At 35.1% G+C, this 27,174-nt stretch overlaps 1 protein-coding gene across 1 annotated transcript; it reads right to left on the bottom strand.

Annotated features, from left to right (window-relative positions):
- Positions 1–104: 104 nt before the first annotated feature.
- Positions 105–26,871, bottom strand: LOC128670998 (uncharacterized). The gene is made up of 9 exons (XM_053747060.1): positions 26,733–26,871; positions 17,161–17,415; positions 14,228–14,436; positions 11,666–11,801; positions 6,955–7,088; positions 3,603–3,956; positions 2,906–3,029; positions 770–830; positions 105–389 (listed from the first exon to the last, which is right to left on the bottom strand). Exons 2-9 carry the CDS (start codon positions 17,240–17,242, stop codon positions 377–379), a joined length of 1,113 nt encoding a protein of 370 aa, XP_053603035.1. The 5' UTR covers positions 17,243–17,415; positions 26,733–26,871; the 3' UTR covers positions 105–376.
- Positions 26,872–27,174: the final 303 nt, after the last annotated feature.

The raw sequence follows: 27,174 nt of genomic DNA, 5'->3' as shown, positions 1-27,174 counted from the left end.
AGCGTTTGGGCGCATAGGGCAGCAGTTCCTATTCAATTTAGTTTATGTCAACACAACATGTAGATACACAAACTTGTGGAAATAAATGAAATAAAAATACAATCTTATAAAACAGGATACCATTTATTTCACGTTTCATATGTAGAAGTAACAATTACATACATAAAGTTCGTCAAGCAAAACTTTACTATTTGTAATCTTAGAAGTCCTATTAAACACTATTTATTTACAAGTATAAAATTCACTACGATCAACCCACATTGTGATAAAATCCTTTACCGGCATAGTTCTTAAAATTTCCACTAAAACTTTTTGTAGGTATATCTAACACTGAATTTTAATACAGATAATGTCATATGTTTTCTTATTCTTCTGATCATCGGCTTGACCTGGAAGATACGAGCATAATCATGTAGATAAACGTTTATTGATACCGACTAGTAAGTTACGAGTACTTACTAGTAATAGTTATCATACTATGATGAAGCAGGTCTCTATTTCATTTATAGTAATCTATATTTGGTTGTACAAGTACAATCATGCGAACGAAGTATTTGTGAAGTCATTAAAATAATAACACAAACTCATTAAAAAGTCAATATGTTTCTCTTTTCATTGTGCTGTAATCGACAGTCGCAGTTTTAAGCGAAATAAAATTCGTTCAGCATGGAGTAATAATAATGAAGAATTTTGGAAAATCCGGAATGCAATTTAACTTTATTAATATTTCGTAAACGTAACAGGAAATTTTTAAAATAATGTCTCTCACCGATGGGTGTAGAATATACAAGAGAGGAGAAGTGGGGTGAAGCGAGCGGCGCTCCTGGGACCTGTAACCAAACAGCAGGCGAAGGATAATTTAATTGAAACTAACAAATCTACAAATTAGTCATTTATTAAATAATACTATGATAAATGTGAAATATACTGATCGTCAATAGAATAGAGAATGGAACTGAATACTTATATTTTTAATGTAGTATGAAATTAGACATAAAATAATAATAATATAAAATATTGAATCTAAAAATCGGTTAACAAATGATGAATCTATAAGAAATTCTTTATTTGCTTTTTCTTTGTAAAACAGACTTTTAAAGGGAAATTGAAACATATAATATTGTATATAGTGTATTGTATAGTCAGTAATCTTATAAAAAAATTATTTAAAAAAAGTAAAAGCATACAGTTTTTTCAACAATGATGATTTAATCATATTCATTTATTGTACGTAGTTTGTAAATGGACATTCGGTCTTAAAACCATTTACAAATTTACTGTCTAAGACGTGATGAGTTGCTGAATTAGTGATGATGAGTGACTAATAAAAAATATATTATGTCCTTATCATATATTCAACTGATTTCTAGTTATTATTAAAATACAGTCTCCTATCTATACTTGTATGTCAGTGCATTAGAAAGGTTGGCTGCAACAGATGAATCGTTTTGACAATGTCCGTTGAACTAGACAACGATCGACCACGCTTTATTAGAGGGGTCACTCGCTTTGTTGCTATAAACATTTCCCAGAAAAATTCCTTTGCAATTTTGTTTCGTTTGCTGAGATCTTTTTAAATATTTTAATACACAATTTCCACTTACTCTAAAATTTAGAGCCATATTAACAGAAGTTATATACGTTGATCATTAGAACGTTATATACATTGTGGAATTTGTTATCTAAATGATAGTACATACAAGTACTTTAGAACACTATAAAAGCTTTATTTCTGAATCCTGTGATCCGATTCATACCAAATTTCTATTTAACCAAAAATGAGAAGTGAATAATTTTTGACGTGTACTGGAATAGGCAAATAAAGATAAAAATTTGTCTGTCTGGATATTTCTTAGTAAATATCACTTACAAAACAAATATCGCAATACTAGATGAAACATTTGTGGTTCGTCGTAAAAAGTCCTTAACTTTTTACGATAAAAGTTCAAAGAAAAATATGAAATATAAACGTAATCAGAATATAAATAAGACGAAAAGAAACAAATTCGTTATGAATGTGACCCGTGTTGAGTTTTCCAGTACACTTGTTTGGTTAATTGGTGAAACTTTGCTGATTTATGACAACGACATAGATGTCGGAGCTGAAATTTGTTTGGAGTGTACTGTACATTGCCCGGCAAATAATTAAAGCAATAATAACCGAGCCAACACAATTCACATGCATATAAATTTATGTGAAAGTCAAGGGCTGATATAGCAGTAGAAATTTTCGAATATGCATGTTCGTTCTGAAAGTTCAATTCTTCTACTTAGATCCTCATAGATTGGAGCCTAATCTATTAGGATCTCAGTGGAAGAATTGAACTTCGTTTATGAGGAAGATTAATTTTAAGCATTACTGAAAGGAGAAGATATTTATCAGAGATGAAAAAAAAAGTACTTTTTTTTCGTGGTCTTCAGGTCTTTCTAAAGAAGCTAGGAAAGTCAACTTGACCCTAGAAGGTTAAGGACCAAGGGAACTATAAGTGCTATTTTTTGAATCTATGAGTACCACCATCACTGTGATAGATTCGATAGTGATAATCAACCACCAAAACCTATTTCGTATCTTAGAAGATCAGGCAAGAAACTCAGTCAGTTACTATTTTTAAATAACTTCGCTTATAATTAACATATTATTGCAAATTAAAACATAACTGTAATTTTAGAATTTAGGTACTTTAAGATTAGGTCAGCGTAACATTAACGCTATATGTCAACGTTGACTGCTAACGTAACCGTGACCGTCCTGCTCCTTAGCGCCTAAATTAATGAGTGAATGAGACACATCACATCAATCTGAAAACATTAATATCAAAGACGTTTTTGAATTAACAAAACAAGAATATTTTCATGTAATATAGGAGAAGTAAGATTTTCAAGTTTTATTTTCATGGAGACTTACCTGAATTTGAGTCTCTGCTGCCCATGACGGGCGCGATCTGCGGCCGCTCCTCGTCCAGGAGCAGCACTCCACTTGCGGACCACACGGACAGCACGTGGGCCACGCAAGTCACGTTCAGACGACCCTGTGGAACGGTTTACTATTGGATCACGTTGTTTTTCTATTTTTGTCGGTATTCGTGGCCAGTATTAGAATTTTAAGCGGAAATTTTGACGATAGCACATTTTAATATGTCTTGATGTAGGTAGCTAGGTTGTATAGCACGCCCATATCGAAATAAAGAAATCGCTTTACTTCGAATATTCATTTTTGAAGATTACCTATAGATATCATATTTGCGAATGCCCATATTTGCAAGCTCACTGTAATAATGTATTAAATATATGTTTTCTTTTTTAGTCACAAAATGATTCATGGGTTTTGCATGTAATGAATATTTTGCGCATGTACCTTTTAAGCAAAGAACTCTCAATTATAATTTCGAAAAGTTCGTACAGATTCGCGTCGTGGGATTGCATACAAATGAATTTTTGGACAAATAAATTAAAGTTTAACTGAAGTTGAGAAACTAAATGCAAACTCGGTAGCGGACAACAAAACCGATTCGTTTTTGCTTTGTAGTTCACAACTGTCGGTTTCATTGTTTTTGGAGTCTAGTTTATCATAGAGAGCATTAGTGGAACAAAAACCTACTTACTTTGCGGAAGTGCACCGACTGTACTCTTATAACAAGCTGGCTGAACGAGGATGATTTATTAGATTTCTCTTCTTCTGTACTAATGTTCAATTTATTTGCTATTTGTTCGGATGTAGGCGCAAGGCGGCCTTCCTCCTTGTTTTTCCGACTGCTGTAGCCATCCGAGAGGCCCCCCACGCCGGCGATATTGCTTGGTATGTCTATTACGTTATCGGTGACCGGCTCTTCGAAGCCCGAAATTGTGTCCCAGGGACTGAATATAATTCTATTTGCATCTTCGAGAGACGTGTCAGTTATCACAGGTTTACTTCGCGCCAACGACGGGTCGTGCGGCGGAATGTCGAGCCCTTTCACCTGTCAAATGTAATATTGTTGAAATTATAATAATATATCAAGGACGTACCCATCCTACCTACCTGAGGAAAAATAGACCCCTGTCAATAACACTATATTGAACTATTGAATGATTTAGATATGTTTTGAATTCCACCACAGCTCCGGCTTGTTGGCTGCGGGCATTTTTCATATATAGCGTCTTGTTAATCACTTGGTCCATAACATATGAAAAACATATTAAAAACTTTTTAATTCTTAAGTAATTTAGTCTTGAATTGGTATAAAAATATGAAGTTATTAATAAATCAAGCGCTTATTTGAAGTTATGAGAAGAACATAAAATAATTAAAACAAATCGTACGTTGACCGAGTTCATAATGGTCGACTAGACCGCAATAGTATTTACTAAACCGAAAACATGTTTCGAATATAACAGTATATCTAAATGAAGTACAACGTGATTAATTAAAGGTTAGTTTGGTTGGAGTTTTCATGACCAATAACGATATGTTTCAAAGCGATGTTAATTATAATGTTGATTGCTTGCGATTGCGATACTTGAGCTAATTAATTTGCATGTGCAACTCGATATCAGCACAAACCGATGAGTCAATTCTGCTCAGATGCGCATAAAAATGTAAATCAAATCACAAAACAATCGTCAGATTTTGAGTAATTTTATGTTAACCGGACAATTCTCAACGAACCACAATTAGCTTGCATTGTGGGTCTGATGGAGATAAACACAGAAACGGGCAGGCAAATATTTGTGATCACAGGTACAAGTATTTTCCCGTGCCGGGAATCGAATCCAGGACCTCCCGCTATCTGGAGCGGATGTGGTGAGCACTAAGCCATGGAGATTGTCAATTAATTTGGGCATCTAATTAACATAAACTATGCAAATGCTGAGACAAGCATGACGACAGGCTTTTTAAAATTCAAAGAGCATCTGATTCGTATACCCTTACTTCATCCCCGTTTAAAAACAAGGAGAGTACGGAACAAAACATAAGTTGAGATTATGTAATTTATTCGGCTAAAAACTGTTTTATAAAGGCAATAGTTTAATATAATATTGATCAAACATTCTATATATATTATAATTACTTATGAGTTAACGTAGTAAGTTCTCTCTCTCATCTGAGCTTTTTCCCAATTTGTGGTTTAGCGTCTAGCGCGCGGTGCCCAGGGTCCGCTGCCTCGTAGTAAATTCATTTATCACTATTTTATTGAATACGTCTTATATCGTGCCTAGCTTTGAAATCTATTCCTTATATTTTATAGGAATAACTTTTGTTTTTTTGTTTGTTCTTTGTTTTTTGCTTTTATATAGTCAAAATTTCTATTTTATATAGCTATTGTTTCATGTCAGTAAAATATTATGAATGTTTCGTGATTTTCTTGCATTTCCTTAATCTCAGAACACAGACTCAGAATTACATCGTATCATTATTTCTATACTAAGTGTTATAAATTCACCATTGTTAACACCGGAAGACGCGACCCGATAGTTTTCAAACTGCCATTTAAATTCAATCCTCAACTCAGGCATATTGTATGAGCCTAATATTATCATATTTGTAATTGTTACGGGCTTACGGGTTGACATCAGGAAAACAAAGCGACTCGAAGCGACGCGACGCGAAAATGTCAGATATATGCATTTATACAATTATATAGTATTGCAACACAGGACACAGCCTATGGTCGGACACCTAAAGATCCGAAAGACCATGCAAAGCGGAGGAGAAAAAGTAGGAAAGCGAACCTTGGCTCCAATGCTCAATGGCAGCAGAAATAATCCGGAAAGTGCTATTTTAAGAGAGAAAGAGACAGGGCACAGGCCAGTTACATAACCAGTTAGGTATAATTACCTGTTTGATTAATTAACGCTGTCTTGTAAGACGGCATGTAATTATTGGTAGATAAGTAGGTACTCAGATATATAAACCCTGGTCTCGTAGTCTTGGGATTCATTATAAGATATTTTCACCAAATTGATTCATATGGGCAAATCCCTTGTTATTCTAGTTATTTTATAAATATTCTAATAATCTCGTTGTTATTTAACATGGTGAAGTAAGTATTATTATATAATATTAAGGATCATATAGGTCATGTGATCCTATGATCGAAACAAAGTAGGCAGTATCAGCAGTTCCATGATGAAACTGTTGAGGGTTAATTTGAAAATCATTATTTCTATTTTAAAAATAATAGAACTGACATAGATTTTTTCAGTGTCACTTTTGCCACCAACTGGAACTGGTGGAACTACTGATCATAGTTTTAATCACATATTTCCTTTAAAAAATAAAATAGCCAATGATCTAATTTTATATTTTGTTAATTTAAGATACTTTAAAAAATATATATTTATAGAAATTATTCGAACTCATGATATAATTGGTCCATACAATGCATTTATGTAATACCTACGTCCTGCGTGTCATCGTTAAGCCGATTTAAATATTGCAGCATTAAATTGCAGCATTTTATGAAAATGAATTCGTTAATTTACATACATATACTGCATTTTACCAAAATTACAATTATTAATTTACAAATTCTTTAAATTAGGTATAACACCGACTACAAATTAATGCTTATCATAAAGCTATCATAAAACAGAATTAATATCACAATGTTATATCAATTATGTTTTACGATAGCTTTTTATACTGCCAAGCAGATAAACTAGCATGCCGCCCGATAGAAAGTGGTCACCACAGCCTATCAACGCCTACATCACATGCGCGTTGCCTACTTGGTGGCCTAGGATCTTTGGTCAAAGTACCCTGTGATTACACTGCCTAGGTGTATGTGTAAAGAGTATTTCATATAGGAGTATTACACATACATGTCAAGCAGTAGGAATTGGGCTTAGGATATCATAACTTACCTTCACACTGGGCCTTCACACCAGTGTCAAGGTGAGGAAATAAATTTCTCGGCTTTTACACTGGTGTAAAAGTTTCACTGTTAATTTAGCTACCTTCATTGTAAGCATTACCTCTTGTCCATTGAGTAGCCAGGTGAGGTTGGCGGGTGGGTCAGCGGGGGGCGAGGTACAGTTGGCTCGGAGCATGTCTCCCACGGAGTACCAACTCTTCTGGGCGCGCACAAGGGGCTCGGCATCGGGCAGTTCTACAAAAAATACGTCTCTATACATTTCATGATGAAAAGTATTCTTAATTGGCCATTCTCCAACTAGTCAAATTAGGTATTTTTTTCTAATGTCAAAAACAAAATTTTATATGAAGCTTCAACTGCCATACAGTAATGTGTTGTGACGTCACAGATTTTGCCAATCTACATTCGTAATAGTAATTTTATTGTGGATTAATAATAAGTATGCTTATCCATATAATGTTCAGAATATTGCCGATATTGAGCTCCAAATGTCATCTGTCATATATTATTTACTATCAAATGGTAATAGATAATTCTGCCACTAAATCTATTACGCAATAGGAATTTAGTCGTAATAGGTACCACAAAGCGAAATCAAATAAACTGTGAGGATATTATAGTAACTATTTGTCGCATAATGGTTGCGCCATTTACAAAGTTATGACGCAAATTATATTAAGCCGTCCATACTGAGCCTGATAAACTTAATTACACCTTGTATTTGATTAACACAGCCAGGAAATTAAATTTGCATCCGTAAGTTCGCCACATTGACAGTTTATGTTATTGATTTGCTGTTTAGCACCAAACTTTGTCTTACCCAGCGTCCCAGATGGGCTATAAATGCGACAAGGCTGCGCGACGCAACGTGGCACGATGCAAGTATGTGCGGCGCGACCATGGCGCGACCTAATGTATAGTCTCTTAGGGTTGTAGGTACAGCGTTCAGCCGCTCACTGAGAACGCCGAGTTAGTTCGGCAACTATCGATAGTGGGTACCTACCTTCGGGTAATGTGAACAATCCCGCAGCGCCCCGTGCAATAGTAAATCGTAAATCACAACTATTGTTGAGCAATAAATGCGAGAATCGAACACAAGGGATGTTTGATTAAGGTTTATCTCGGTTAATTTACGGTTATTGTATTGCCGCTACCTACTTCTGGAATAGCTGTCTCGAGAAAATACAGTAGTCTATGTATTTAATCTGTGTACATAATCAGATTCAGTGAAAGGCGACTTACATTACTAAAATTGATTGTGTTCTATCTAACTAAATACTTTTGTTTCTCCAATATTCACACTTTTCTTAAATTTTAAAACTAACTTTTATCGGAGCTACGAATCTCGAATTGAACTTATTTTTAAGTACGTTTAATTTTTAGATCGTCAAATAATTCAATTAACAATATTATTTTCAGAAGAATTTACTTCAAAAGTAGGTGGAGAATCTTAAGGACAAAAATAAATGCCCACTTCTTAAATAGAATAAACACCGAAATTAAATCAGCGGCTGCCAAATTAAACGAGGTGCTGAGAAACTCCCTGCGTTCCCATTAAGTAGAATTGGCAAAAAGCGACAGAACAAGAATGTAAACACTTAAAACTTTGCTCGCCGTTGAGTTCTACCGCTGCGTCGTAATAGAGGGCGCTGCTGGCAAACAAAAGCGGAGATTTAGTTCGTCCGCCATTTTGTCTGTTCGGCGTTTTACCATGCTGTGACGGGCAGTTTGGCGCTAGTCCTCAGGCGATATATTTAAAGTATGTCATTTATTACAAGAATAAACAAGAAAAATGTACATTAAACTCGCATGTTCTACATTGTTACTTGATCTTTATATTTTTATAATTAGTAGGACTGCTTATAATAATTCTATACTGGAGGTAAATAACGTTAAATGTTTAAACTCTGACCCTAGAACCAAACTTGCCATATAGCACAGTTCGCTATAAAAATAAAGCGTTGGCGGCTGACGTTCGTTATTATTGTCATTGGCAATCAGAATACAAAATGTTGTTTCACAATAATACAATTATATTTTCTCTCGACCGCTTGCTCTGTGGCCCCGGTCGGGGCAAATGGAACAGGCGCGTATGAAAGATGAATATGCAACGGTGGCGCGTCAACCGTCGCGCTCCGAAACGCAGCCAGACTCGACTGATGTAATTTATTGCCCCTGTTTTCCCTCCTTATTTCGTTGCGCTTTCAAATAACTTGCAAGCTGTTTCAGTTAATTATTTATGTCTTTTGATTGAGTATTAAAGTACGGTAGAAATTTAATATTTACATAAATAATTACATAATTTTTATGTATAATTTTATAAAATTTGAATAAAGCATTTGTATTCTTATCGTCTGTATCTAATCAAACTAAGACGACAAAATACTGTACAGGCAGTAGTTAATTTTATGTAACGTCAATTTAAAACATACCCAGAACCGCATATAAATATATATGAACGCAAGTATTTGCTCGCGATGAGAATGAAACTTCTGACCTCAAAATAGCCACGGATAAAAAAACATTAAAAACATTAAACATGGCGGGCTTCCTGCGTGGAAACACAAATTGTCAGGACATACCGGCATTCCAGTCAATTGACTGCCATGGTAATATAGTACCCGACGCCATTTGCAGCACTAATATTGTCTCATCTTGAGATATATACATATACAACCATGTAGTTACTGACCACAATATATGTTGTGAGACGGGTCAGTTCCAAACTGCAATATGATCTTGGTTTTACATGGCTTATATTGAAGTTTCTCTCACGCAGAGAAAATAATTCTGACTAGGGATATGTTTGGAATCTAAATAAGTATAAAACACATTTTTATTAACACATATACAGGCCTAACCAATGTAACTTAATTGGTGTGTTGTTGTACCTAAATGCATTGTTAATTTTTTATGTTAACAATTTATTTACAAAAGTATCGGTAGTTTAGAAAAACGCTTGAAAACTGATAGATTTTATAAATTTTGACTACAGTTCAGAATTCAATTCAGAATAAAATTTGAGATGGCAATTTTCGGATGACAGTGTTCAAGTGGTCGATCGTAGCGTAGCTGTCGCTACGACGTAGCCTGTAACTTCGTAACGATAGTCTACGAATGCGTGTAGCATTTAGCTATATATGCAATTATGCAATGCACTCATTTCGATTTCTAGGACAGGCTAATTTATTTAGCTTCTAACCCTAGTAAAAACAAAATCTGTTTTATTGATAAGTAAATTTCCAATTTTATTTCAACTACGGTGTATGTAAAATAAAATGGGGAATTCAGAATTTTATATTAAACAAGGCCGACCCAGCTTCGCTCGGCTAAAACTATAATAAATTATACCCTTAAACCTTCCTCAGGAATCACACTATCTATTGCTGAAAACCGTACAAAATTCCGTCCAGTGGTTTATCGCGTTCATACAGACAGACAGGTACAGGCGACAGAGGGGCTTATTTTTATAAAATTAGTATGTAAGCATATAGCAATAAAATGATGTTTACCAGTAGTGGTGGAACATAAATAGTTTCACAATATCAAAAGAGAAAATTGATCACAGAGAATGACAATTATGAGGATTCCTCTCCGATCAACCAGCCACTTGATCGAGATTGCCCCAAATGGAACTCGATAAGGGAATTCGCTCTTTTGTCCGTCTGTAGTTAGATATTGGCTTCATACTATCCTGAATGAACTCAGGAGTGACAATGTATGTTATGTTCTGCTAGATCAATACTTGAATATGTCCTATAAATTGCACATGTTCCGTTCAGACATTAAAACGTGATTCAGTGACAAATAACCGTAGTCCTATTTGAATAAGAGGTGTCGTAAACTTCGGGTCTACTTTACGTCATTTTGACAATATTTTACAAATAACGGTTGTTTTTTTTCTTTTTGTTGATCAAAAAACCCTGTCATATGAATTACACTCAACTGTGTTATTTTTTATTTCAAATCTCTCACATTTTCAGTTGCTTTTTCGTTAACCCTCCTTGCCTGCCTGACGTTAACCCTCCTTGGGTTATTATTGTCGTCTATCAGTTGTATTTTAGAGAATCACTTCATTTCTTTTTATTTAAAATGTTTTAAATGACTTCTGCATTTGAAATGCAATATTTTGTTGCAGACTACTAAAAATGTATACAAATTTGATATTATTTTTATATTTCATATTTATCCCCAAATGACGAAAACCATCTAAACCTATATTGAGTTACTATGCAAGGTTAAGGTAGTTATGTTACCGCGAAACTGGATAGAGAAGGGCTTGATGGAGATTTAGAGTCTATGGCTAGAAGGCCTACCAGGAAACATACACACGTAATACGTTACTAACCTTATTCTTCTTCATAGTCGTATTCCTCATGGCTGAGGGTCGTGGTTATTACGTGGAATGAAACACACACAACAACTTTCTTGGCATTATTAATGAGTAATTATTAAGGAGTAGTTTGACATTGCCTTCTCCATGTCACACACAAGTTAATAAGAATCAACCAGTGTGCAGGTTTCCTCACGATGTTTTCTTTCACCGGAAGCAAGTGGTGGTCGATGAAAACTAACTATACATGAGTCAGATTGATATAAACTCATGTGGCACGAGCAGGATTCGAACCTGGGACCTTTCGATCCACAGCCGGGCCGTCTTAACCATTACACCACCACCGCTTCGTTACTAATTCCCGCACTTTCTAACTGCACGTTATTCTTAATTAGTTAATTAAAGTTATTCCCACACCGAGTGCGATGCGTACAAAAAAAACGTTACGTGTTTTATGGTAGCTAACAGTTACACATACCAACAACCCTCATATAAGCGCTCTTGTAGACTGTGTGGAAGAACGGAGCGTCCGCGGACACCTCACACCGGTACCGCCCGCTCAAGCCGCGCGTCGCGCCGCGCAGTACCACTTGCTGGGCACCAGACCTCGACACCTGGGTAAAAATAGTTATGAAAAGAATAGCTTATTTTCGCAAAATATCTACAAATGTATGTATAAAACAAGAAATAAAAATGAAGATAAAAGAAGTCTTCTTCTTCGTGTGAAGGTGAATGTGCAATCTGTATTAGGTCTTTTGTGGTGTCTCGGATATAGTTAATGGGATTTAAAGTGATAATGGTTGGCAAGTGTACTTTCTTCTTGTGCTTATTCAGACACTATAATTCTAGGAAGAAAATTTGTGTAATTGGCGTTTATCGTTTTATGTTTATTAAATGTGGTTATTTATCTCTTTTTTTATTACTACGTAAAAAGGTACCTTTCCTTTCAATTCATACGCAAGTATATAAAATCATTTAAATAAATATCAAATTCCTTTTGAACATTAAATAGCTATAAAATAAAATTTCAGTTATAGCCGGAATTCGTTTACAAAAGAGCTTTGTTAAACATTGTACATGTTTTACGAGACAATGCCTATTCCATTTCCTCTATATTTCCAGTTTCAATTCCACAATGTTTATCGCAAGAATTAAATGGTGCTTTTCCGAGCGGTGGACATTCTATCGCAATAAGGAAGCCATTACAGGATCAAGTAGCGGTAGGATTGTGGATTTAAATAAAAATGACTTGGCTGCCGACACGGGTTACACAGTACCTACAGAGTATTAATGGCCTCAGTAGTGGTGTAATAGTTAATGCGCCTTACACTCCAGACATCCTACGTTTGTTTTAGAATCGAACAAATTAATGGAAACTATATATTTTTTCATTATTTTGGTTATGTAAGAATCTGGTGCTACGCTTCTATCAAAAAGTAAGTTTATGGCTTTTTTTCTACAAAAATTAAACAAGTCTATTGGACCAAATTACATTAATTTCCATGTAAATTTGTCAAACTCGTCTCGGCGCACTTACGATCATCAATATTGTTTACACCGCGCCCTGAGAAATGTTCGAAAATATTCTCCCCCACCGATATATCATTGATTACAGGTGGTAGTCGGAGGAATGTGTTCATGTGTAATTTATACGTGAGCCAAGAGTAATCCCATTACAAGCAACTGTGTGCACTTCACCGTACGCGGCTGTACCGATTCAAATTGAACTAAAAGCCTCGATCCATCTTACGGATAGTTCGTCCAGTTTCAGAAACTTTCGAAGTAAATCATGCTAGATTCGAGATATTTGACCCGTCTTCAAGGCCTCCGCGTAGTAACTACTTACTTATTGTTATTTCAGAGTTATACTGCGCTTCGCCCACATAAAGTTGAAGGTTTCTCGAATTACGGGAGATTATGAAGTGGTCTAGAACAAACAAAGGACTACCTACTCCTAAGTGTACACGAGAATGTTGACTACTCATTATTCCGCGAAAGAGTTTTTAATGTATTATTTTGGCACAATAAAGCGGTGGCGCGGTGCCAGGGACTGAAGGTTTAACGTGCCACCGCTCCACTAGATTCTTAAGTGATTTTTTCGCATCGCACTTTGCGAAGGCAGTTTAACGAACTAGCAAGATGTCGCAGAACCATTGACCCATATATAATCACAGTTATGACGTTGTTTATCGTCGCACCGTAAGTAAGCCATTTGCTTAAGAAATATTGTTTCCTATTATTCTGCATTCTCGCGCCGAAGAGAGATGGCGGAACTTTATCTTACTGACGTTTTAGTGTCGTTTTCATTCTTCTCCTTCGTAACCGTTAAAGCAAAACTCCATGATTTTCCATGTGTTTTCCATGTCCATATTTTCTTAATAAATCTTGTAACTTATTATCGAGATGATGTGCAATTCTAACAGGTCATTATGATTTATTTTTAACTATGAAATTGTGTTGTATAATTATCTATTTTGTCCGTAATGTCCGTTTTTTGTTTTGATATAAAGTCAAGAACGTTACAAACCCTAACGCTGCCGTATGGATTTATTATATAGGTAATGAGTACATACGATATCAATATTATTTTATGAAGTATTGGCCATACAATATATCAATTGAATGAAACGATTGACTGACCACAAATTGACTGTAAAAATATTTTCTGTAGATTTGGTTATCGAATTACCGTTAAGCTGTTTATTGACTCGGGTTTGAAATAATCAGGCTAAAGTATCATCAAGACTATAATGAGCACTGTAGAACATATTTACACCAACTACTTACTTGATGTATTTAATATATACAGTGTAGATGTTTCAATTTCTAAGATTCCGACATACATCTCGGAGTTTAATGAAAAATTCGACAATGACCACCTCTGTATTGAGCTAGACAAAATGTATTTTCTTTCTTTTTTTCTTCGGAAAATTGGGACTTTGCATAAGTTGAAACAGAAACAGATTAAGTAAATTTATGTCGTAGAAAACACCAAATGAGGCAAAAACATAATAACTAACAAACAATAAGTTATACTCACATCAACGCTGATGCCAGTCTGCGAGAAGACCCTGGTGTTAGGTAGTTCTTTGGGTACGAAGCGGAAGAACTCTTGCGCACCATGGTACCACTTGACGGTGTATAACGCTTCGCCGGAATCCAGCGCCCAGCGACAGCCGAGCGTGGCGCTGGCGCCGACACCGACCGCCTCCGGCACGCTCAGGTGGATGTCGCGGAGCCCGAGCACACCTGATGAACAAGGCAAAAATCTAACAACTAATTTCATCTATCTCTATCATCTATCGATTATATCGTACGTTTACTCCTTATTACTCCACACATTGCCACATTATTGCTGTTGATAGACAGATGCAGATATTTACTATATGATAATTATAATGACTAATGACTATGTCTTGCGTACACTGGGGAAAAACAATAAGTACCTATAAATTGTTCCTGACGGTTAGATGTGAATTTATTTATGTATAAGTTACGGATAATTATGAGGTAAATAAATTGATTAACTTCATCATGAAACCATGAAAACATAAACAAAAATAAAGTAAACACTTATGTCTCCTAACTGTTATCTATTACCTAACAGTGAAAACTTGTTTCTTACAAAAACTTTGTATAATACTAGCGGCCCGTCCCGGCTTCGTTCAGGTAAAACATAACAAATTATACACGTAAACCTACCTCAGGAATCACACTATCTAATGGTGAAAACCGGATGAAAATCCGTCCTGTAGTTTTTTAGTTTACCGCGAAATGACAGACAGACGCGGCAGAGGACTTTGTTTTATAATATGTATGTAAGGATAAGATTCACTATAGTTAGTAAACCACATTTACGTAACTATAAGCGTACGTAATTTTATTGTAACTATAAGCGTCCAAAAGTGCTGGTTAGGATATAAATTTAAATAAGCCTAAGATCGCTGAAGATGAGGAGGAGAAAAGGTAAGAAAGCAGGCCGTGGGCTCTACGGTTTTATAAAGCAATTGCTCAGGTGAGAAGGAGGGATAAAAATCACAAATCGATAACGAATCTTAGCCTCTAGCTATAGTTATAGGTGGTCGGAAAAGGCAAATCAATTGAACGGCACGTGATCGAACTGAAGATCTAGTCAATACACATTCACGACATGAACTCATTACATTGTAACCAAATTCAATTTACGATCTACATCCAGTCGCATCATAATATTTCATCTCCCGAGTGATGTATGAGATGCCAGATCTCTTTAAATAAGAAATGTGTGTGAAGTATTTTTTGTTTTCTGTTGTGGGAATAGCTTCACAATGTTGATGTTATGGTGTTAAGTATCCTTAATAGGTAATATGACGTGGTTTAACTTTTTGATTAAGTAGTATTACTAATGATTTAGATTGTCAAACCCCGGAAAAGTCGTTTGAAAAGTTTATTTATTTCCTTTTGTCAGTTTATTGGATTTACATTTTTCAGCAGAATAGGAAGTAATCACACCAAGTAATAGGGTTCCCTTCAGTAGTATTTATTTTAAAATATAACTACGGCCGATCCAGACTTTCAATTAAAATCATATTAAATTATATATACACCTATTAACAACACTTTAAATATAAACCTGATAAAAACCGCATTAAAATCTGTGCAGTAGTTTTTGAGTTTATCACGAACAGACAGACAGATGTAGCAAAGGACTTTGTTTTATAATATGTTAAGATTTTGTTTTTACATTTTATTAAAGCAATAAGCGTCATTTTACTTTACTATTTACCAAAATATTATTGCATTGCAACGTCAAATACCTAGGTACCTAAGAAAATTGCTGTCGGTAAAGACATAAAATTATTAAATATATCAAAGTTTGACCCTTCACAAGCCTTTGCGCAATAAATTTATTCCAAAAAATAGGTTTATGGGGACAGTTTCCCATCTCATCAACGAAACCGCTGTCGTAGTCTCTTTGCTTAATTTGCAAATATATTTCTCTTAGTTGGCCATAAATGTCAAGACTGTAAATAATTCACTAAAAAGTTTGGCAAAGTTAGACGATAGTGACGCGCAACAACCTGGCCGTCGATGCGTCTGTTTGGAACCATGTATAATAAATGAGCGGTCTTGCGTGCTCCGAACCAATAATTTTAGCGATCACCGTGCCGAAAGAGATTGGCACTTTACAGAATTTTTCGAGAACCGCGCTCTCTTCTGGGAATTCCGATAATCAGCTTTACTTAAGGGATTGGATTCGAAAACTCGATTGTATCCTGAGCGATTTTAATAATTCATCACTTCTGTACAGTTATTTCCCCTTACAAGACGAAAGGCCCGATTGAAAAGACTTACTCTCTGATGAAAATAATAATGATATGGAACAGGGAAAATGCCGATGGTTATGCGTTCGACTCGTAGTAGGTTTAGAAAATCAATCGCTCACGATATGATTGACATTTTGGCTTCATCGCCATTGTTGGCAGCTATTGAGATGTTTTGCAGATGTCGTTTCGGACGGATGAAACGAGGGCGTGCTCAATATGGTGCAAAATCTTTCATTATTTATTTTTCCATGGTTTTCGATTTTCGACATTGTAACACAATCATTAATTGAAAGTCACAATAATTAATTGAAATGGGGCTTTAAATTACATTTAACTACTATGTTAATTCACATGCACTTTTGAAAGCGATAAGTTTGAATCGTTTGTATATAGAAAAAATTGTAAAATATAATATCCATACTAATATTATTAAGAGAGAAGATTTTTATGTTGGTTTCTTTGAATCTTTATTTTAGTTTTACCCGAGCGAAGCCGGGGCGGGCTGCCAGTTATCCATGAAATTATTAGAGTTTAAAAGTTTTTTTTTAATGACTACGGCAAATTAAATCCGATTGTTCAAGCTACAAGTAAATCGTACGAACGCAAACATTAAACAGGTTTTGAATAAGAACAGAATGAACAGGTAGAATATTTAAACAATACTTACTTCCTCCAAGCCACAGTAATATGGCGGCAAATCGTGAAGCCATGCTGTACGTGCGCGTCGCAAGATGGCGCTCGCACGTCATGTCACCGGCGCTCCGCTACGGGTCGCGCGTGGCATCCACATATCCTCCTTCATTTTTAAACCAATTTTCCGAATATTGGATTCCTCCTTGTCATAATCCTTTTGGAATCTACCAAGCGTGCCTCTCCCGATTCGACATCTTCTTACGCGACTTCAAGTGACCATGGAACTTATCTGCAACAACAACGATCCCATTACAACTTGTTCAAATTGCCGGATTAAAACTTTTCTATCCCTATTATCAACAGTTGCTGGTGAAAGTTTATTTCGATTAGGAGCTTAGACTAGAAACCGTCTTTACAAATTAAACAGTATGAATTGCCAACAACTTCTGCTGCAGTTCAACCTCAGAATATCTATCAGTTAGCTGCCCGTGTCCGGGTTTGGAAAGGAAGAAGGTGCAACAGTAAATTGTTTGTACTAGAGTCGAATCGTATCTACTTTCAAGAGTAATAAAACACAGCGAGAGGGAACGAGGAACGATTCTTTCATTAAACACACCTAAGATGTTGGTGATTTATCGCCTCGCGAGACACTCCATTCACGGTGTGCGTTTTGTTGTCTAGAGATCGATTGGAATCGAATAAAATACATTCTCCAATTGAATAGAGCGCCCGGCGCAATGTTTCAGCAAAAGCGACGCTTTTTCAGGCAGTGAGAGGACTAATGGTTTCATGCGTTGGCCTCCGACTTTCAATAAATGGCCGACCCGCAGCGCTCGCCCAGACCCATCCAGCCAAAACGTGGCTAATCTACTTTCTTCACCATTTTTACGACTATTTCACTGTTTTTAAATGCTGTTGTAAAGTTTTTACTCTCGCGATTCTTTCCCGGAGGACGTTAAATTCATTGGAGCGAAACTTAACGGGATTGCTTATTTTACGCGTGATTTATAAAACGGATATTTGCATTTGAATATGAATTTTCACATTATTTACCCAATAAAATGTGAAAATTCATATTCAACAAAGCAGACATTGCGTTGTAACACGCTGATATTTGCGGTAAAAGCAACATGTTAGTGTGGAGTTTGAATTAAATAGAGGGAAGTTATGTAAACGGGTATTTGTGTCGCGTACCTAGATTTGTACTCATAGATTAGTGTGGAGATGCAAGCAAACGTAGCGGGCGGCGGAGCGGCGCGCGGCGCGGAGTGCGGCGAGTGGAAGCCGGCGTTGTTTGGCAAGCTATCTAACTAATTGCTACGTTACCGAAACTCCACTGCGCTCCGCTGTTTATGAGATCCAGGTTTCCAACGCTTAGTGCTGAGTACGCTAATGTTTGTAGTGTAAGCTCGTACATACAACTTTTACTTTGTGGTTTCAATGTAATTGCTTTCAAGAAGTTTTGTGTTGCAGAATTGCTTTAAGCATATGATATTCTAGAGATATTCATACAAAATCAAGTTACATCATGATGACAGTAAACTTGTATACTAACTACTTCTTTTTCAGATTTAAGTAATAGTTAAAAACATAACTGTCTGCTCGAAGCAGATCATTAATCTTTCAGCGACATTCAACAAGAAGTACTTTCCAAACATAATTTTATATTTCAATAACAAAATAATATTTTAGGTAGACCTTGCGTCATTGTTATTTTATAATATACATATACCTACGCGCGTATTGTTTGTTCGGCACGATCGCATCCTACATCAGCGAAGTAGCGCTATAATGTTTTCAATTTATCGTGGGTTAGGCGCAACTCCGAAGCCTTGAACGTTCATATTCACTTTTTATTGTACTGCACAGAGTGTAAATAGCCTATGGTGGAGTAACTGCATCAAAAGCAATATACTGGACTCAATATATGCATTGCTTCGTATTTCTCTCCTACAGGTGTCAATACTGACGTAGGTATGCTTTTGTTTTTACAAAGTTCACTTTACGCATGGTTCAGGCCAATTTCGAACCCCAATAAATTAGTTGTGGATAAAACAGGAAGCCTGTGTTTTCACTAACTAAGCAGGTAATGTATAAACACTGTAAATTTCAAATTTCATTCAATTTGAACCAGTAGTTTAAGAATTTTATCTAGTCCAAGACACTTCTAGCAGACATAGAAGCTTCAAATTTAGAATACAATTAGTGTTTAGTGTCTAAATCAAGGGAAAACCTAAATATTTTGGAATTTCGGTCCTGTTTTCTAGATACACCAACTGCATTAATAAGGGCCAAGTCGATCTATTTATTTGAAACCTAAAAGATTTTTAATATTCATGTGATAATAACTTTCGTAATAACTTAAGACAGAAGGTCCCTTAAGTAAATAAAATCTCACAAGTTTTTACGGTAGAAAAATTGAGCTGCGAGACTTGGGTTTTTTCACAGCATGTTTTTGATGGCATGTATTTTTTCCAATAATGCTTTCATCAAAGGAAGAACAGTGAATCTGGATGAAAATAAATTTTAATTCTCAACTATGCTGATATTATGTTTTTAGTTATAAATATGTATTTCTCTATCTTTAAATCCAAACTATATTTTTGACATGGGAAGTAAGAAGTAAGTAAGATTCTTATTTAGTCGGAATTAGCTTTTTTCTCTGGTAAAAGTATATACTTTTCGTCGTTAAAAATATACATATATATTATGGGGGTAGACAGAAACGACAGATCCATAGAGGTTTAGAAAAACTAATATTTATCCTTACAGATATCCGTAAGGAATGTATTTTAGGGCGGCAATTATAGTCACCCCGGACCACTGCTGGACACTGTGGAGGAGAATCTAAGTGATTTGGGAGCCGTCATCTCGTGAACCTCAGTGCAGAACTCTGGCGCTCTCTCGTTTCGAAAGCTAATTTCCACTTTGGAGAGACTGATCCAGCAAAGTAAGTAAACTCGAGAATATAGCGGAATGAGTTTACTCAAATAGTAATAGAATCGAAAGTTTTCTGCAGTAAGGTTCATCAGTAAGGAAGCGCTATTTATTTATATTTAATCAAAGAGTCTTACAGTCTAATTACATAGATATATTTAAAAGTGATAATATTACAGATGCTGATAGGTACCAAGACTTATCTGAGAAAATAGCAATGATGGAATAGAAAAATGATTTGTGCCGCTACAGAATGTATATTCAAAAGATATATTCTTAATGGAATTGCGCTTATGTTCTGTTTGAGAAGATCGTTTATATTTGGTTATTGGCGTGGAGTTTAGTGTCAGTGTCAGTTTGGAGCAATAGCTCGACGTGGCGACCCCACGGCCCGCGGCGATGTGTCAACGCCGACACCTCGTTGCTCTGGGCTGAGATCAAATTTCGGGGAACCATTCTAGTTTTGCGCTTCACAAGCTTATACTGAATTTTTTATGTGATACTTTTTTTGTTATTAAATTAAAGATCGTGGGAATGTAATTGAAATAATTGCCCTTTTTTCTTGTAACGTTAGATGTTATATACGAACTAGGTATATTTTTATCAAATCTACTTACTTAAATAGAGTAAAAAAAAGCTTGGCTGTGTTGATAGTTAAATCTGACGTTAAGTAGGTTCAGATTATAAGGTCTAGTTTTCTGAGTCTTAACGTGTTTCGTAGTAAAACAAATTTAAATGGTATTTTACGGATTTATTAACCTCCTACGGCTACTTAAGTTGTAGGAGGTTAATAAATCCGTAAACACATTACATTATTTTTTATTCTTACAGTACATTTCATTATTCTTGATTCTTGAGATTCCGTAATTTAATATCGCGTAAATATAAAAAGCACACTACTTGAATAGTAAAGATTGACTACAAAGGTATTTATTTGTAAAAACATGAGTGTGCATGCAACTGTGACAAATGGATTTTAACTATGAAATTTTCAATAAATCTTTTCCTAATGTACGGTAAACAATATCTCAAGTGAAGTTCGATTTTTCAGCACTTGATTTAGAGATTGCGCGACAGCACGGCTGCTCTCACCACATTCGCCGGTGCTTCGTCGTCGCCCACTTTCCATTTACACTTCATCGAACTGATGACAGCCTTGAAAATCGGCAATCGCTATTTTTAAATAACAAAATTGAAAAGGCTTCGACCAGTTTAGACTTATAAGAATTATTTTGATTTGAATATCTATAATTTAAGTGTTGCGCTCATAAAATCAATGTAACTCTTACAAACGCCCACGTATGCGGAGTACTAATATAAATAGGTCACAAGAAACCAACTTATCTTGAGGCTGATAAACGCTAAAATTAGACGGTTAGACGTTAAAATTAGATGGCAAAATTTCCTTTAATATTCAAGAAAATTATTGGGTGTACATTCCAAAACGTGACCAAGACCCTAAGTCATGAGTAACTAAATACAAAAAAAAAATTGCAAATCTCTGTCACAACAAACTGAATGTTACATTTTTGTTAGGAAAATATTTTATATTTTTATGGCTTTACGGAATAAGTAAAATGAGATTTTTCTGAGTGAAAGTCCATCTTAACCTCTTTTGGTTATTAAGTTATATAAGTTCTCTAGTACAAATATAAAACTGAATAATCCAATCGCCTCTAAGGGCACTATCCCAAGATTTGTCACGAGGCCACTCGCCTCCACTCCACGGTAGCGATTCATTCCGTCTATTAGTTTGATCTTATCGATCTACCTTACACGTTAACTAGGCTCTAACCAGTGATATTTTCGGTATATCGGTGAGAAACTGAAACTTACCAAGGGTATGAAGTAAATTAATCTCTACCTCTCATTAATAGTTCTTATTACGTGTAAATGAACTGCTAAACAACTACTAGACGTTGGCTAAAATATACATATAAGTAACCTGTTATCCGCATCACACACGTCGGTACACGTCAGGACTAACTTATTTTATTACATCTTCACGCGACGCCGGAGAATCCTAAGTTTCTTTACAGTTTTTTGAACAACATTCAGATGTAGATCCTACACGTGCCACAGAAGTTTGTATACCAATTGGACTCGTGTATACTATTTTCAATATGCAATTGCTATCGGTGAGGAAACCTGCATACTGGTGGACTGTTAGGTTCACTAGTGTGTAGACCACTGCTATGAGATGTCAGATGCCTAGAGGCCATTTGAAACTGACATAATGTATGATGAATTGAAGAATTTTAAAAACTGAAACCAGTGTTATATGTAATACTCTCGATAAAAAAGATGGTGTAGATATGTAGGTTTAATACATCAGTACTCAAATATAAGTACCTATACCAGCAGCCCGTCCCGGCTTCGCTCTGGTAAAAGCATAATAAATTTTACACCTCAGGAATCACACAGGTCCTAAAAAAGTACCATACGTTAGTCAGATTGGTATACAAACTAGTGTAGCACGAGTGGAATTCAATTTCAACTTTTTTATTTAAGAATTTTATTTAAAAATAAATAACGTGGATAAACCTACTCTAGTTATAAGAAGGGCTTAAGCTGGGCAAAAATATTTGTGCCAAATTTACGCCCGGGTCCAAACCCATCTCTGTTCTTATATTATGAAGTCTGCGTCTTATGATATAGCGCTCTTATTCTTATTGTTCAATGCCAAGTAGCTCTTCTTGAGTTCATTGCCCTATAAATACAAGTGTTCCTTGTTTGTCCCTTCCATAAGAAATATGTTTTATATTGACGTTGATGCGGACAGCGAAACAAATAGTGAAAATGGGCGTATGAAACATGTTGATTTTGAAAATTTTGAAACCAATCATAGAGCCTACATTAATTTATTTTTGTCCAATAAGAATTAGTCATTGTTATACAGAGATCTTACTGATATAGATACAGTATCATAACTTTATCTCTTATGGGGAGTTGCGAAACGAAAACCTGCATACTGCATGGCGGCCAATTGGTAAATTGAGATAAAATATGATTCGGCTAAGGTAGCTATCGCCTAGAATCGGTGAATATCCAGTATATAGGTCTTTCCCTTGACTGACTTTTATAATCTATGTCACTCTTCGACTATCTCCATAGTAAAAATCGTATTAACCCAATGCTTGTGATAACAACATACAAAGACTCTTTCAGAATTAAAATATTAGCATGTATTTCAACCTTCCGAAGGTACAAGTGAACTGTCTTATATAGCTTCTCTTTGTTCTAAAACTGGATCTAAATATATAAGCTAACTCGTCTTCATTTATTTAAGTAGTTTATACTAATTTTAAAACCTGACTAATTTCAAGCCTGTCGTCGTAACTTAAGAATGAATTGTAAAGCGCGTGCCAAACAAGGGCTGAACGCTGAGGAAAAGATAAAGAACAACTTTGTTACAGATTAGTAATCTCCATTCTCTTTTATCTTATGTCGGGCTAGCCTATTATTTTTTCTTAACCGTGACGTTATGCCCTAATTAGGGCGGTTTTGCGACCCACAATTTGAAGGAATCTTGCTCTTTTTATAAGTTAGTCTGCTTTTGCTACTGGCCACTTTATTAATCTGAAGTAAAAAATATATTTTCACTATTTATTTACGTTAACACACAAAAGATTAATTAGGAATGTATGTAATATATGGATTTTTATCATTAGTATGGGAAATTGATAAGAAAATTTACTTCGTATAAATAGTTTTTCAGATAATGAAGATTACAAACAAAATTGTAAATAAAAAAAATAAATTCACGGGATAAATATAAGTATTATGCGAAAAAGCAAGCAAACAAGCATCAACAAAGCAATAACAAAGTCTAATGAATGCTAGAATACAATAATAAAACCCTGAAAATCTGTAGACATAATGTAATTTGCTGTTTCGGTAAATCGCAAATTTACGGATTAAATATCTGGTATGTTAGACCCTTTTTGTTTAACAAATAAATAGTCAGAATCTACATATGCTTTAATTATTAACAGAAATACATATGCTTTATTTATTAACAGAAAGTGAAAGCGCTTTGAATATTACCTATTCAAATAAAAATAAATATATTTTGAATTCAACTTAGAGCTCTTTTAAAACCAATAAATTACTTCCAAATAATATAAACGCAAGAGCAATTCTAAGCTGTGCGGTGACTTTAATTTGTAATTGATAGCTTGTTAAAGTCGCAAAAAGTCGGACGTAGCGTAGCGGTCGGTTGAAGTTGGACTGATTTATAGCAGTTTCGCTTGGAGCTCGGCGAAGCAAGGCTCCAGCAAGGTAGCCATTATTGGGAATAAAAAACTCGCAGCTACCTCGTTTTCCTGAGCGGGGACATCTTGCAACGTAGCCGAATTTAGGTAAAATAGTTTGTGCGTCTTACAGTATTATTCCCATGAAAGGTTGATGTCAGACAGAACTTACGCTGAAGTCGAGCATCACAGCTCCGAATTCACCAGAAATACGTGAAGTTGAAACATAAGAGTTTGTTCGTCTTGCGCAAAATATTATACAATTTAAAAAAGTGAATTAAAGTTAAAGTTTTCGTAATTGAATAGTTGTTCAGTACGTAATAACGCATGCTTTACATTATGTATATGTTATATTTATAATTAAATTATGTGTAATGAACGAACTAAAATTATTATCAGTACTACAGAACACTCACTACAGAATTTCACTAGAAAAGTTATAAATTCCACTTGCTTAAAACAAAATTATAAACTGAAAATATGTAACATAATTTAATTAACGTTTAAAACGTGCTTAAAATGTCTTAATTATGTTCCTCACGATATGGAAGTGTATTATTATTTGTAACAAAATTTCACGAAGCGCGTATCGGGAACAATGGCGGATGATAAACCGGACCGAATGAAACAACATTAAATATGAAAAAGCAGAGATAATGAAGCCCGACTGTTTGTCACTCAATGGCAGATATGATCAACATCCTTTTACTCTCATGTAATTTATCGATAATTTGATGAATATATTCATGGATTTAATTTAATAACTTTCTTATTAGCTATACGTAGGCACTCATACATATCACATTTCAAACTGTCAAGAAATTTGTTTATATATATTATATAACATTTTCGTTAGTAACAATTCACTGGTGATAATAAATTATAAATGCATCATTGTAAAAACCCGTACCTAACTATAAACTATGGTAAATATAAACTAAATATTACTTTCTCCAATTTCCTCTTTGGTTTCATCCATAGCTCTTGTTATAAAATGTAACCTAACACAGTATTCTATTCATTATGTATCATGTATCTAGCTTTTATTATACGTGCCTGTATTTTTTGTCCGGAAAAACATGAAAGTCCCTTGAGGTTCAACAAAATCATTTCGGCTAAAACTACCGGTCGATAAAGTAAATAAAAATGGACTGAAAGCTAGTTACACTCACATTCCGTCATCTTTATAACTTATTTGTTTGTTATTTCCATTTGAACTCTGAACCTTTGGGAAATAAGGTTTCTTGATATTATAAACATCAAAAAGTTAAACTACTTATTTAGATAATACTAGCGGCCCGACCCGGCTTCGCTCGAGGAAAAACAAAATAAAAATGAAAATACGTGAAGTAGTTTTTTAGTCTATCGCGAACAGGCAAACAAACAGATAAACGTGGCGAGAGAACTTTCAATTAATTGAAAACGGAATTTAACGTAATTCAGTTGATTTTAACGTAATAACAGTCACCTAATTTCTATTTTTAACCTCGAAGGAGGGTAGTTATAAGTTTAACTATGTATCTGATTATCTGTCCGTGGCATTGTAGCAGCCAAACGGCGGAAGCGATTTTGATCTTTTTTTTACTTCAAAGAGAGTTTCATCGAGAGTGTTCTTAGCTATGTTAGCAAAATCAATATTCAGCCGTTTTATTCGAGTTGGGGTATACTTAAATATATAATTTAATGTTTATTATTCAATGACAGCAGATCAAATGAGAAATTGCTGTAATCGCATCTAACTTTTCTAATATATATTTGTTGAACGAAAGATAATAAAGAAATCCTAGAAACATGTGTTAGGTTTCGTACCTCTATCAATGTACGAGTACAATAAACTCCTAACAAATCGATTTTAAGATTATAACATCTTATATACTTTTCCTGTTGTATTTTTAAAGTTACATACATACTATTTACTTATATAGGTAGGTCCTTTCTTTCTCTCATCTGAGCGAGTTCCTTCGTTCCTTTGAGGTTTCCTCCTCAGCCGTTGAGCTTGGAAGCTCAAGGTCCGCTTAACATTGATCGTCGGCATCAAATCCATCTGAACTTTTCATTAGGAATTAAAAACTGACATGTACCTGTATTTTTATTAACATACATCAATTTCCAAATAAAATGTGGTCATTGTTCCTATGTTCTAACATTCGTACGTAACATTTTTGTTAAATTTATTAAGTTTAATTAAATCACTACATAGTATAAAACAAAATCATAGTAAGCAACCTACACATACAGTACTTTTTGAAATCCCGCAAAAACAGAACCCCTCAACGCAATTAAAATTTCAACTAGATTTAAAGTACAATCAAAATATATGAAATCAAACTAAGAAACTGATGAAGTCGATCGTGATGCTCCACATTAATTTAAAAAATTACAATTTTCCGAATTCTCCATAATGCCTAAAACTTACCGCAGACAATCCAATAAAACTTCACGCACTAGAACGTTTAAAAGACGCACACTTATCACGTGTTCAACAGACGCCACAGTTTTCATAGAGCAACGGACACTACACTTGGGGTTACCGCGGCGCGTGTCGCCGGCTCCGCTTCCAGAGGTCGACTGCCGCGCGTGCACCGCTGAAGCTGCAGCCAGATCCCTGCCCAATGCAGGAACAACTTTAATTGCTTATGCGTTTATTGTTTCGCGCTCTGATTTCATATTTTGAAAAAAAAGATAAAATAAATATAACGCGTAATATTGGACGATATCCAGAAGCATGTCAGACTTAACTGAATGTGGACGACTTAACTCATGGAGGAAGATGGAAGAGGCCTATGTCCGAAGATAGATGAAGAACGCTCTAAAAAGGGTTGGAACGCTGCATGCATATTCCGATATAAAGGAAAGGT

This window comes from Plodia interpunctella, chromosome 6, assembly GCF_027563975.2.
Source record: "Plodia interpunctella isolate USDA-ARS_2022_Savannah chromosome 6, ilPloInte3.2, whole genome shotgun sequence".
NCBI lineage: Eukaryota > Metazoa > Arthropoda > Insecta > Lepidoptera > Pyralidae > Plodia > Plodia interpunctella.
This window is presented reverse-complemented; position numbering and strand designations above follow the sequence as displayed.

Coding starts and splice junctions, on each gene's coding strand:
- LOC128670998 (XM_053747060.1), bottom strand. CDS start 17,242: ATGACGTGCGAGCGCCATCTTGCGACGCGCACGTACAGCATGGCTTCA. Junction 14,437..17,160: donor ATTACTGTGGCTTGGAGGAA/GTAAGTATTGTT, acceptor CTTGTTCATCAG/GTGTGCTCGGGCTCCGCGAC. Junction 7,089..11,665: donor CGCTTATATGAGGGTTGTTG/GTATGTGTAACT, acceptor TATTTTTTGTAG/AACTGCCCGATGCCGAGCCC.